The sequence below is a fragment of the Camarhynchus parvulus genome, chromosome 1 (genome assembly GCF_901933205.1).
Source record: "Camarhynchus parvulus chromosome 1, STF_HiC, whole genome shotgun sequence".
Lineage (NCBI taxonomy): Eukaryota > Metazoa > Chordata > Aves > Passeriformes > Thraupidae > Camarhynchus > Camarhynchus parvulus.
In genome coordinates this window covers 32,052,770-32,066,995 of record NC_044571.1, presented here as the reverse complement: position 1 = coordinate 32,066,995, position 14,226 = coordinate 32,052,770, and the positions used below count along the sequence as shown (strand labels likewise).

At 36.5% G+C, this 14,226-nt stretch overlaps 1 protein-coding gene across 1 annotated transcript in view; it reads left to right on the top strand.

Annotated features, from left to right (window-relative positions):
* ATP10A (ATPase phospholipid transporting 10A (putative)) overlaps positions 1-14,226 on the top strand; it is a 111,549-nt gene that overhangs the window by 59,578 nt on the left and 37,745 nt on the right. The window contains exons 3-7 of the mRNA XM_030950293.1: positions 1,706-1,791; positions 8,174-8,280; positions 8,382-8,513; positions 10,881-11,014; positions 12,594-12,846. Of these exons, the coding sequence (XP_030806153.1) occupies positions 1,706-1,791; positions 8,174-8,280; positions 8,382-8,513; positions 10,881-11,014; positions 12,594-12,846 (712 nt within the window). The remainder of the gene's footprint in view (positions 1-1,705; positions 1,792-8,173; positions 8,281-8,381; positions 8,514-10,880; positions 11,015-12,593; positions 12,847-14,226) is intronic.

The following is a 14,226-nucleotide window of genomic DNA, read 5'->3' as shown; positions in this document are numbered from 1 at the left end:
TAGGACTCCCTCACAGATGTTCATCAAAGATGTTAGGATTTATTTATTTTCTTTTTTAAAACCGCTGAATGAAAATTTGTGCTAAATTAAATGTGTTATATATATAATGTTATTATAAGGAGAAAAGAAATGTTTCCCATTCCATCCAATTTATAAATGCAGTTTAAGCTACAGTGGTGAATATTTGTAGATTATTTTTCCTATACCTGTTATTCTTTTTCTTCTGCTAAGGATCATACTGGGACAAGGAAGGAAAAGATCACCTGGGATGACAGGCAGGTGTTATATCTTGTTAAGGCTCAGGTTCTTGACTGCCAACCTTGATGTAATTTGGGGAGTCTGATTCTCAGCAAAGCAGTCTCAACTCAGAGCTGTCCTTTGTTTTTACTACTTTTTCCCCCCCTTGTTTACAAGCTGAATTCCACACGTCAAAATTTTTCATTCCTCCAGTGGGCTGTAGCTGTCTCTAAGTGACAGCCTATTTTCACGGTTCTCTTTATCATCTCGTGTTTCTTGAAAATACAGAAAAGGTTTTCTAAAGTCTCAGGTGTGGGTGGTTTGAATTGTCACATATATAGTGTAAGTCTGTCTTTCTTCCAGGTGTAACCAGCAGAGAAATGGAGGGTGTTGGTTTTGATCCTGACATATCCTCTAGTTTCTTATATCTCTTACCCAAAATCTGCTTTCTTTCACCTGAATAGAGTCAACATCAAAAAACCCCAGAGACACCTGTGTGTTTCAGAGAAACTGGCAATAAGATTGTGTCTGGCCTGTGATTACTGGTTCTCAGTCAACCATTCTCATAACTTTACTCTAAAAAGTAGTGGTTGGGGTCTCCAGCAGCTCAGCAAAACCATTATAAAACATAATATATAAAGTGCTGTCAATACTGAAAACTTAATAATATGATAATTCATGATTAGTTCTTTGCTTCAAATGCTATGCAAAGCAGTTTTATAGATAAAAGTCGTCCTCACTGATGGAGATAAACAGCCTTCTTTGCAGCACCAGGATCAGATATGTCTGCTTTCAGTGTGTAGTTTGAGCTAGCAAAAAAAGGAGAACCTTGATTTTTATTTAGTAAAGTAATTCTGCTGTGATAGGATGTTTTTCCTCAAACACAACAAGGTGCTAACTACAGGTAAACTTAAATAGTCAGCAGCAATACCAGTTTCAAAGTAATGAGTTAGATGATCAAGAAGGTTTTTAAGTGATAATTAAGAAAAAGTTATTCTGCTATGTGTGTAATTTACTATAGTAGACTAATTCATTTCAGTTGGCATAAAGCAATTAAGAAGGCTTGCTAATATTTCAAAAGCTCGTGTTAGCTTTTTGATAATTGGCAGTGTATTGACTTACATTGTTCTGAATTTTCATTGGCTTCACTGAACATGAAGGATAATGATAATGTTTAAGATTTAGAGATTTTTCAGGTAAATTTCATTTTTCCACTGCAGATCAAAATCATTTGGCATATTCCAGTTGCAGAACAGAAGTGATCTTTGCAAGGGAGATTTTGGGAGGCATCTTTGGAATTTTTTTCCCCAGGTCCCTTTGATTTTCAATGCCAGTGGTCTGCATCTTTGCTTTCATTGCCTTTGGAAAAAAATGGACTTTATCATATTACAAAAATTAGAAAAGCAAGTTATTTTGAATATAATTTTCATGTCTTTGCTCTAAATAATGAACGCTCTTATTATTCTAGGACTCAGAATTTGACCCCTTGAAGTTCACCAGTGTGATTGAATGTGAGAAGCCAAACAATGACTTAAGTAGGTTTCGAGGTTACATGTGAGTATTTCATATAGTATCCTTCACTATAATGCACTCCTTTTCTTTAATATGGAGTAAAAGAAATGCTTGTTTGCTTTGCGCTGTCTTCTGTAAGTGGCATCATCGTCACATCTAAATAGGGCTGCATATTTAAGGCTTTTTTAGAGGATCCTCTCTTCAAGGGGAGATGGGAACCTCATATTTCCATTCCTTAGGATGGATTTATTTGCTACCTTCAATCAGCTTACACTACAGAAATGAATGTATGAAGCACTGCATTTACAGGCACTCTTATTTTCCTCCATGGATCAAAACAGCCCATCTGGAAATGGGAAGAAATAGAAAACAAGTCCAAGAGAGGCAACAAACAAGCACAATCTGTTGTACACTTTCATGAAGATGGGTCTATTGGATGTTTCTTTTAATACATGTGTCCTTGAGGAAAATCAGAAGGCAAAACTGATATTTCTCCAGCTATGGCACTACTCCTTTCTTCTCAGTTAGATGAGATGATTGGCTCACACGATGGGTATGCCTGTACATTACTACATCACCTATGCTCACTTAATTCTGAACAAGCAGAACTACATTAACAGGGTGCACATCTCTGGCCAATGAGTCCTGCTCAGAAACAAATGGTTTAGGATATGCAAGAACAAATGGTTTAGGATATGCGAATGTTTTAGGATTTGCTTCTTATGTAGCTTGGTCTGTAGTGTAGCTTGGTCTGATTGTGGTGGCTTAGGAGATGCACTCTTGCATGACTTATTTTTCTACAGTCTGTTAACCACGTGGAGAGTGAGAGCCCAGGATACATAATTTCTGCTCAAATTTTAATTACGAGAGTTAAACTGACACTAATTCCATTTCAAACACAATGATTTACCACCCATATTGATTGGAGTGATAAGCAGTATTAAATTGTGTAAATGTCACAAGGTAAATTGCTGGAGCTCGGGGAGTTTTTTTATAGTGGTGCCATTTACCACCATAGTTACTACTCTCAGATGTCACAGATTGTGTAGGATGTACTGTCAAGTGGTGTAAATCAGGACAGTTTCTTTAAACTACATCAAGTTGTAGTGTGGGAAAATGTGTTCCTTTATTTAGCAGCACAAAGCTCTACAGTTCATGTGAAGAAAAAAGTTTAGTATTAGACATTACTGCATGAGGGTGTGTAATAGAGAGCCTGCTCTACTGTAGGCATGCCATTTCCAGATATGGAAATGGAAAGTTTGGCAGCTTTTCTAGTACGCTTTATGGGTGAATCTTAGTCCCCAAAATATTGAGCAGAATACTGTAGAAAATATGCATAAATTTTTCTTCCATTATATATTTTCTTATTTACTCCATGTGGAAAAGGCCTGTGGCATGTAAGTTACAGAACCATTTGAATTACATAGCAGAAAACATGGTATTCTCTTTTTGATGACTATTGTTTAGTATTGATTATATTTAATCTTCTTTATATTTCATAGTTTCACAAATGATGTGAATATGTTCTGACACAAATTTTGAATCTGGCAGAAAGCATCAGGTGATTTCCAGCTCTCATCAGCTGTGTTCCAAGAGATTTACAGCTAAAGGCCCATGGGCCGTTAGAATTAGAGAGTGGGGAGCAACCCCTCAACAAATAAATTCTCAGTCCCCTAATTTATCACAGAAGAAGGCTTCCCCCACACACTTTTTAGAGTTCCTTCATTAGTATAATGGAATCAGGAGTCTATTTCAAATAATACATTAACAAGATGAATAGTAATTAACATATCTAAATTGAAACATGGCATTGTCATGTCAAAATGTAGATCTTAATTCTTGTTCAAAATTTTACCAGTAGCTGCTGCTTGAAATAATGGATCAGATAGCTACCAGCCAATAATAGGTTGACTGATATGATACCAAAAATAAATAGGAATCCCATGAAATAATAGACTTTACATATGTAAAAAGCTGTGCTGAAACATTACTACCAAATTTTCCTAGACTTTTTGACCACTTAGTAGGTTTCCAGTTTTCAGATTTTTTTTTCCTCTATGAAATGTGGTCTTTTGTTTTCATGTCTGTGCTGACAAATATTTCAGGAAATAGAAATATTTTTGTGTGTATATGCTGTAAACATGCAAAAAATTCTGTTCCCCACAGTTTTCCTGAAACAAAATCCCTATAGGTAGCCAACATAGCAGAGGCAGGCCAGGATAAAAGGAGAAATTATATTGAAAAAAAATATAACTGCAAAATCCATTGAGATGGGCCTAGCCCTATCCTAGATCTGAAAAAGTGTACATGCACATTTCTGCAGCTGAATTCTTCAGCTGTGTTGCCACAATCTGCATTGAACACACAGGCAGACTACCAGTTTTATTCAGTTGCTTGCTTTAATTCTCTTTTGCAGTTTCTGCACCCCCAAATAACCCAAGCACATCCCCTCACTTTTATTTCCCCTATAAACATATTCTGTGTAAGAGGAATAGAACAAAACCTAACATGCCCACTGCCCCTATGTGTCTAGCCAGATTATGTACAGTATGCATGGCAGACATTCAAAAATCCAATTCCAGGTTCCAAAAATAGCAATATTTACTTTAAAATCTGGTTTGTACCTTTTTTGTGTATATGGGCAAGGGAAAAAGAGAAGTTGTAATTGGGAATCTGACTTTTCAGCTTTTTGAAAATAATAATTTTATTCTTAGACAAGAACATAAAATTTTATCTGGTCATACCAAAATAAGTATAGCTTGGAACTGGAAGAAGAAGAAGAAGGAGATGAATATATGTGTGTATTTCTATTTCAAAGGTTGTCATAAGGTAACAAAGCCAAATTAATATAAAGCCATGTTACACCTTTTTTAAGAAAAAACAAATATATATCTTTAGTGATGTCTCTTTAATGTGCTATAGGAACAGCTCCAATCCTGGAATAAAAAACCAAAGCAACCTAGACTAATTTTCATCGATTGAGAGTCAGGAAGTTTCTGACTGATAATGGTCACTGATATCATGTTTAAGATTGCTGAATATTTTCTTTGGGAGTGTCAAGCCTTGGAAAGTAATGCCAGCTGTACCATTTCCTTTGCAAGGCACTTAATAAACCAAAATGTGAAAGAAAATACTCTCTTTTGAATAGTTATCATTGGTTACCTTGTTATTTAATGCTGGTAGACACATAAGTTAACAAGTTAACAAGACACATAAGTAACAAGTTAAAACACAATAGAAAGCTGAGGTGAACTACCATCAGGGTAATTTTTGCATTGCTGTATTAAACCAGAGGCTTACTTCTGTATAAAGGCTTTCAGAGTGCTGTAGCATAATAGTAGTTAACTGCAAATGATCTGCCCACTTCTCCTAATTTGTGGTGCATTTGTATTTTAGATGTGAAGATACCACATTTTTGCAGTGTCATCCATGTGAGAAATTGCAGAGAAAAAGAGCATTGCACCCACATTTGCCAGTGCATTTCCTCATGGCTTAGCCTTTGCATTCCAGGCATCTGAGTGGCTTCAGCCAGACACTGTTCTAAAGAATGACAGAGAAAATTTTCCTTCTTTGCCTGTAACTTACACTGGCCAGAATCCAGAAAGGGGTAAACAGACTCTTCAGCCTTTTTAACAGGCTTGAGGTTTATAACTCTGCAGGGCTAGAAATAGGAACTAGGCTGTCTGTCAAACCAAAGTTTACAATTGGAAGGTTTGTTATCAAAGTGAGCAGTTTTATCTAACTCTAGTTTTCATTATTTTTTAATCCAGACCTTCATGTCTGCAATTTTTCCTTCCTTTCATCGTCAGTGCCCAACTGTTTTATGTGTATGTTGTGGTACACTGTGAGTCACTGGGAGTGACTGTAGACAAGAGGCAAATGATGACTTTCCTCCAGCCTCTGCTGGCTTCTTTCTTCCAGATTTTGATTTCATCCATGTTTTCTAAAGGTCTGGTGAGCAACAGTTGAGTTCTCTGACTTCATTTGGATATGGGAAAGTAAAAAGCAGTACCAAATGCATGTAAGGATGAGATGTGCTGAGAAGGCTCAGCCTGTGGATGAGAGCAGTAGATTGGGGTTTTAACACCTACAGGTTAACGTCAGATGTTGCACAATTGTTTTGGAGTTGTTTTGTAAGCTAAGATAGTAAGAACAAATATATCATTTTATAGAACAAATGTACAAGTAATTTTGCCATGTGCAATATACCTTGCACAGTCCACTGTTCCTGTGTAAAAAATTAATGAAGCTTATAAAACTATAAGCTAGAGAAAGTACCACTTAAGTAGGTTTATCTCTAAAAAGTCTCATTTATTAACAGGAATCATAACTGTCATTTGGAGATTTTATTGGAAATTCAAGCATTCTCATGATTTATAAGAAAGCCTAATGCAGAATTTAGCCTTAAAAATCAGAGGAATGACAGAATCCTGGTAGCAGTGTAATTTTGACAGTATGGAATCATTAAGAAATTATTTCCCATAGTTTAAGCACAGACAAATTGACACCTATTGACATTCTGCCAGAGGGATGTTGGGCAGCCCCCCAGCTGATGCTGCTTTGGCAAAAGGTGAGACAGTGGGTTAAAGAGGTTTGCTGAAAAGAACAGAAGTAAAAGCTCTATTCTTCTGTCTGAGACTGGCAGGGAGGATGGGCTGAACAGGGGAAGTTGTCTCCTGACTAAAAAACCACCTTTGACTTTCGTGTCAGAATTGCAAATATGGTGTTATCCACTTCTTTCTTTCTCTGTTTCTGGCCTCTAGTCAGATGTTATCACTGCAGCTGCTACCTCAGTAGTCAAACCAAATGCTTTTTCTTCATCCCTGCAGAGAAAAGCTAAGCATAGTTGTTGAAGTACCAATACTTTTAATATATATGTATATATTTTGAGCAGAGGGTGGGTATGATATATTGTGCTGAACTAAAAAAGGCTGTATATGTGTGTGAATATACACACAGGTATATTCTGCTCAAAAGCAGACTAAAAGCATTCTGCACTAAAAGCATTGACTATTGAGGTTATGTAGCTTAACCAGCATTACAGAATATTCTGCAAGTAGTCCTACTGTGCTGGGACAAGTACAGAGAACTCACCAATGTGAAGCTTTTCTTCTTACAAATCTCAGCATATTTGATCTCTAGGCCTGAGATCCTAAAAGTATGTACTTCAATTACAATTTTGGTCCTCATTTAGAAAAAGAGAAATACCTAACAGGGAAAAGCATGTATATAAAACCCACATGTCAAGGCTTAGAAAATAGGAAACAAATAAAAAGAACTCCACCTTTACATAAAAAGGACAATTTTAAGCCAGTTTGCAGATTTCGGGGGACAGAGGATTTTAAGTGTCCAAATCCAGAAAGACGTAAGATTTGGTGTTGCAGCAGCACAATGTTAATTTTAATGTAGCATATTGAAAGTGTGATGGTTTTGATGGTCTGAAAGTGAGGACAACATTTAAACAATCCAGACTTGCTTTAGTCTTCTCTGAGGCATTGGAGTACTTCAGTTGACAAAATGAAATTTTATTCATTTGAAAGTGGTTTTAAATTATTATTTGATTTGTCTTTTTTACATAGTAAAAATTCTAATACCATTTTTAATTGCTATTATTTTTTAGCATTTCCCTGTTAATTCTCATAAGGCTATTTTCTGTATTTCTCTGTCAGCTGAAATTTCAGTCAGTCATGCCCAGCAGATAATAAGTTGTAGTAGAAGTGTGACTTCATTTCATTTTTCTCCTGTGTTTTGGTGTTAGTCAACAAGAATCCTCAGAGTGCAGGCCATCCTTAGATAGCTGGTGAGACAATTCTGAAAATAATTTCTCTTGTTTTCACTGATACATGGAATAAAAACACAGAATTTTTCCTTTTCTTTTCACTGAACTGATGTGACTTATCCCTGGCACATCTTCCTTAGTATCACTATGTGTGAAGTACAGTCATTTCCCAATTTCACCATATTGCTTTCTAGGATTTCTTTAGTAAACACATGTGAATAATGGGTTAATTCTATCCAGTACACAGCTGCCTTGAGGTGGGCTGGATTAACTGTGATTGCTCAGTCAGTTTACACATGCACAGGAAGTCCAGTGCATTTTCCAGGCATTAGCTAGGCTGCACATATGCTGTCGATTTGGCCCACGGATCTCTAGTGAGCATTTGTCCAGGACATTTGTATATCCAACAGCAACTGGTGCTGCTCCAGCTGGGCTGATGCATGTCAGGGATCCTTGGGTAAGTAATCTCAAAGTCCAACAGAGAACCTTCCCAGGAGGAGGATCCAATTAAATATTTTGCCATCAAATAAAAAAAAATTCTTAAATGCTGAAGATGTTTCCTGGGCTTGTTATATTACAAGTATGATATAACAAGCTTGATGTTTTGACACGCTGTGTTTTGTTCTGTTTTTAAATTTTCTGTAGTATTCATAAAAGTGGAAAAAAGGACGGACTGTTCAAAGAGAATCTTTTGTTACGTGGATGTACCATTAGAAACACAGAAGAAGTTGCAGGAATAGTAATCTATGCAGGTAGGAGCTGCTTTTCTGTCTTACAGGGCATACCACATTTTTATAGCCATAAAATAGTAGCCAAGTTCCATTTGACATGTTTGGTGCAATTCCTTCTGCAGGGCATGAGACCAAAGCCTTGTTAAATAATAATGGACCACGTTACAAGCGCAGTAAGCTGGAAAGGCAGATGAATGCTGATGTCCTTTGGTGTGTCCTCATACTTCTAATCATGTGTCTGTTTTCTGCCATTGGTAAGTGCTCTTTACTAGGAGAAACACTTAAGTATTACACTGTCTTGGGATTCATGCACTTAGCTTTATCAAAAACATACATGTCTGCCAAAACATAAAATCCATAAAGCTGTCTCCATACTTATTTTTGTCAAAAACCAAAATGTCTTGATACACAGCCTGATCTAAATACCTTCTTAATCTCAATGAAATATATGCTATTAGTACCAGAGATCTGAAGGCTTAGATTTTACTACCCTTGATAGCATCCAAAAATGTAAAGCCCAAAAAAGCCCCCAGTTTATATGTAGTCCCCTCAAAATTACAGGTGGTAGAGTGTAACTTGTCATTAATCAGGCAGTAGAGTAATTTATGAGCAGAGAGTAAACAAATCAGCACAGTGGTATTCCCCAGTACTACTTATTAAATTGAGAGCACAGTGCGCAACATGGACTCACTGTCCCTAAGGCTGCAGTCATAACATAGAAGAAATAAGCAAAAGTCTGCATAAATCCAAGCAGAATACTCTCTAAACTTCTGGGAGTGTTTAAGGAAATGCTGCAGTTCAGGTTATGTTTCCTCAGGCCTTTTTTCTGGTCATTTGTGAGAAAGAATTGAGTTTTACATTTGGCACAAAAAAAAAAAAATTTATATACGGCATGTGAATTCCATTTCCTTAATATTTGAGTGTTCTGTAATGTTTGCATGTGAGTCATATGGCATAAACACCAGAATGTTTCTTAACAACCATGGTGTAGTTTAATGACAATCTTATGCCACTTTAATATATCTCTTTGTGCCTTTTTCCAGGTATTGTTAAATGCTTAAAGATGAGTATTTCCAGTTGTGAACCAGCCAGCTCATTTGTTTCCACTGAGTTCTCGACACGCTTTTGTAGTGTTTCAGTGTTGGGGAGCCCAGTCCTCAGGGCTGAAGTGTCGTGGTGAGGCTTCATAGCAGGGAGCTACTGCCTGCAGCTGTCCCCTCTGCCAGTGCCCCCTCTGCGGTGTCCCCAGAGCAGCAGCAGCAGCAGCGGGCGTCCCCTGTGAGTGGCTTCAGCCTAGCTGGGGCTCCCCAGAGGTGGCACTCAGTAGGTGACAAGTGCACCTTCCTTTCTGTCCTGTCCGCTACAAGGCTGGAAGCCGCCAGCAGAGGGCCAGAGCAAACTGCTCAAGGTGCTGACAGCCACAAACAGCTGGCAAGAAATTTGCTCGAGCCCTTTGAGTTGCTTGGTGCTCTGTAGAAATGAGGCCATTTTCGCACCTTCTGTCAATAAAGTATAACTGGAGATATGACACTTAATTATTTTGAAAATATAAGGACATTTATAAAACAAACCTTAATGTAGGTCATACTCAGTGTGGAGCTTTCTATTTTTGCTCTCAAGAATAAAAATATATACATCAATAAAGACATCATGTGTGTGATCTCATATTGGTAGTATAGGCACAAAATAATGTGCTCCCTTATGTGTTTTTATTTTTCAAGCACTCATACTGGGTTTATGCATCAATATGTAAAGGATCCTGTCAAAGGATGATTTACAGAAGATTACTTTTAAAGTAGACCTTTGTCCTTTAGTTCTGATTTTCAGAATCAATAAAATTTTCACTATATAGTGATAGTTTGAATGCTTTTTGTTGCTGAAGAATTCTTCCTTTTTTTTTTGTTGCCTTAAAACATCAGGCATACCATTTTAGGAATTTTAAATCTTAGTGCTATACTTAAAAAGGCAACATTCTGTCTCTCTAGCAAGAATGTAATTTTCCCAAAACAATAAAAATCTTATATTTATTTAGTTATCAGCACAGTCAATTAAAAAAAAAAACATTTTGAGCAAGACCTATAATTTCTTTTGCTTTTCATTCTTCAGCTTCCATGCTGTTGACTCTGTTGATACTGTTATTTCATTAGTTCTATGCATGTGGTGGATATAATTCACACAGTAAAATTAAAATTTCTTCTAAAGCTAGTTTACTGATGGCTGACTGGTGATATATCTAGTACAGTCAGTTGAGTTCTTTCATTTTAACACACAGCATATCATTGAAATTGATCATTTTCTGAGGAAGTGTAATTTTCTTTGGTGACAGAAACAATCTGATGACAGAAACAATCTAAACTACTAATTTAGACTAGCCAGCTCACTTTATTTAGATAAAGTTATGAGAAACTAGTCTTGCATGGCTTAAGGACAGCCAAAGCCCTTTCTCAAACCCCAAATCCCAAGGCAGAAAAGCCCATGGGTTTGGGGCATTTTTCAGAAGTCATGCAGAATATTTGAAAACAAATAACAATTTCTCACATAACTCTAAAGAACAAAGTCATACCAGAAGCCTTTTTGCTTGGGGTTAATTTGCTTTTTTCTCTCTTCCAATTTTTCTGCAGGTCATGGTCTATGGGTATGGCAATATGGTGAGAATAAGAAACCAATTTTTGATGTTCCAGGGCCCGATGGCAAATATTTGTCACCTGTTTTAGCTTCAGTGTATTTATTTCTGACAATGATCATAGTGTTCCAGGTAATCAAGTTGTACATGCTCTCACCTCACTTCCTAGTTGGCTGCAATAGTTATATTTGTGCAATATATGTAGTACTTGTTTCACCACTAAGGCATGTAAGAAGCTAATCAAGCACTAAAAATATCCCAGAGGGTTGTAATCAGTAGCACAGGGAGGCCTGTCACTATTGATGTCCCCCAAGGTTCAATACTGGGCCCAGTGTTGTTTAACTTAACTCACCAATAACTTGTATGAAGGGCAGATACCTCCTCAGCAAGTTCACTGTCACCAAGTGGGAGGAGTGGCCAGTACCCCAGAGGGCTCTGCAGCCCTTCAGAAGAACCTTGCCAGGTTGGAGAGATGCTCAGAGGAGGACTGCCTGAAATTCAACAAAAGCAAGTGCAGGGTCCTGCACATGGGGAGGAACAACCCCATGAACCAGAAAACAAGCTTTACTCTTCCTATCTACCCACTGTGGAGCAACACCTCAAAGACTGAGAATGCCACTTTGGGTACAGTGTTCTGCTATGAAAATTAATTTTATACTTTTTAACAGCTTTTCAGATGTATTTCTCTTAGCAAAACCTTATGTCAGCCAGGTAACTGTGTTAAAAGTTTCTTGGTCCTGAAGAGAAATATCTTGAATGGTAGAGGTGGTTAATTTCAGAGAAGTAAAAGAACCTCATGTCACTGAGATAAATGAAAGTTTGCCTAGTGGGACACTGGAGGAGGTTGCTTTACTGGAGGCGGCAACTTGTTTATAAAAGGGAATGAAAAAGACTGTAAAAATAATTTTTACCCTGAGGGATTGGGTTATGATATTGGTTAAGAAAATTCACCACTGATTTCTTTAAACACCTACATTTCACTGTAGTTTTTGTTTAAATGACCACATTCGCCACCCACAGCCATGCTATAATTTCTCCCACGTATCTAATTCAGAAAACTAAACAATGTATGCAGTCAGGAATTTCTATCCTGAAAAAAATCTGCAGAGAAAAACTCATGTACAGATTAGATATTTTATGTAGTTTTGACAATCCTCAAGAAACAGTTGAAAATCTTTCATCTTTCCTTCTTCAGCACTTTTAAAATGTGATCTTCATTCAAATAATTTGCAGTACAAAAGTCAAGGCCAAAGATATTGTTCCTATGGAGGGATTAACATTTCTCATTTTATTTCTTGTATTCCTGCAAAGTGAATTTGTAAACAGTCTATTTATGCAGAACAATTTTATTCAGTCCATTCACATCTACAGTATTCTGATTGTATGGTCTGATTTGGGTTGGGATTTTTTTTTTTCTTTTCCTTCCCCAACTAGTTTAAAGCTCAGCTTATTCGCCTAAGAAATATTTGCTTCTGTCCATGTTTTGATAATCAGTTTTCTAGACGTAATAATGCATTCCAGCTCTGCAATTCACCATAGGTTTTCCTCATCTAACATAGTAAATAAACTCTTCAAACACAATAATAACTTTAGAATAAATGTTTAAAGTACATAGCCTCTTTATGTTCCAGTCTAGTACCAAATTAATTAGCTTTTATAATTGTGTTCTTGCTTCTGTTTTCTCCTAATTCTTTCCTTTTGTGTACTCTAGGTTCTGATTCCAATTTCTTTGTATGTATCTATTGAAATAGTTAAAATCTGCCAAGTATACTTTATTCATCAAGATAAAGATTTATATGATGAAGAAACAGACTCTCAACTGCAGTGCCGAGCTTTAAATATCACAGAAGACTTGGGTCAGGTGCAGTTTATCTTTTCAGACAAGACTGGGACACTGACAGAAAACAAGATGGTTTTCCGAAGATGTACTGTTTCTGGAATAGAGTATTCCCATGATGATAACGGTGAGCTCGTGATCACGTTTTCTATCTAACAGCTGTACTTTGGGCAGACTGAAGTAGTCATAAAAGTTGCTGTAATCTTAAATCAAAAAGGAAAACAAAAGAAATTTAACAGCTGTTTTCAGATCAGTGTAATTCGATGACTGTGTTCAGCTAGCAATGACAATCTTACCAGAGTGTTTTGTAATATCTACAGTATGTTGTCAAGGCATTTAAAGCATCTGGCTTTAGCTCCTGATGTAATAAAGCACTTGAGTGCGTGGCTGATGTAAGAAAATTGAATGGTGCTGCTGCTATCCCACTTCTTTGGTGTGTTTGAGGTATACAATGTAAAATAACGCTTTTAAGCACAGCCAGATTAGTGTCTGATTGAATACCTGAGATGAGATTATCCTTTTGTACTGAGAAATAAATGCAAGATAGCAGTTTTCATGTTAACAGGAAACATAATTGGATAGAATTGCATCTTTTATGTTGCTTTTGTCAGATTCTTTTCAGTGCTCCTGTGTGAAAGGTGTCCATGTCAGGTATGCTTGCTCTATGAACACTGCAGTGGAGGGAATATCCACATTCAAGTATCAGCCTCTTAAAACAGTGAAAGATTACTATTTTTCACAAGGCAATGTGAGAACTATCATCCCTGTGTTATTTCTTCATCCTTTTAAAATTATGATTTCCTATTTTACAATGTTTGTAGTTTGTGTTATTTTTCTCTAACATACAATCATTATCATTTTTGAAAGAACAGATCTTAACTCTTCAAATCATATTCTGTATGCAGGAAAATATTGACAACTACAATATTCTTGTTTGCAAAAAATAAGTTTCTTATTCTACACAACACATAAAGATCTCTGATTAGGAAGTTTTCTCAAAGAACACTAGAGAATTTCAGTTTACAAATAAGATACAGAATAAGAAAAAAAATCAACATAGACTGGGAACTCTAAAAGATGCTTTAGAAAGATGACAAAATCTTAAACCAGAAAAAGATATTTTGAAGTAGTGGATTGTTCTTTTTTTTTTCCTACTTTAAAGCAGTACTGAGACCTTACATTTAAGGCACTTTTTTCAAGAAACTAGACCTTTGGGTAGTGTTACGAGTGTTATGGAAAGGACTGAGGGAGATCCTGTGACTTTCTACCTCTGTACAGTAGGTAAGAAAGAGAAAAGAATTAGAACTTAGTATGTTACTGGATTCCTAAATCTGCTTGTGACACTCTTGATAATTCATTCCTTTTTGCTTCTTCTCTGCCATTGCTTGTTTGCTTGTTTATATTAATTTCAGAGTGTATTCTGTTCCTCTCAAGAATGATGTTATTGCAAATTAAAACAGTTCAGAAAAGGTATTTTTATGAGCTTGGTATCATCTGATGATATGTC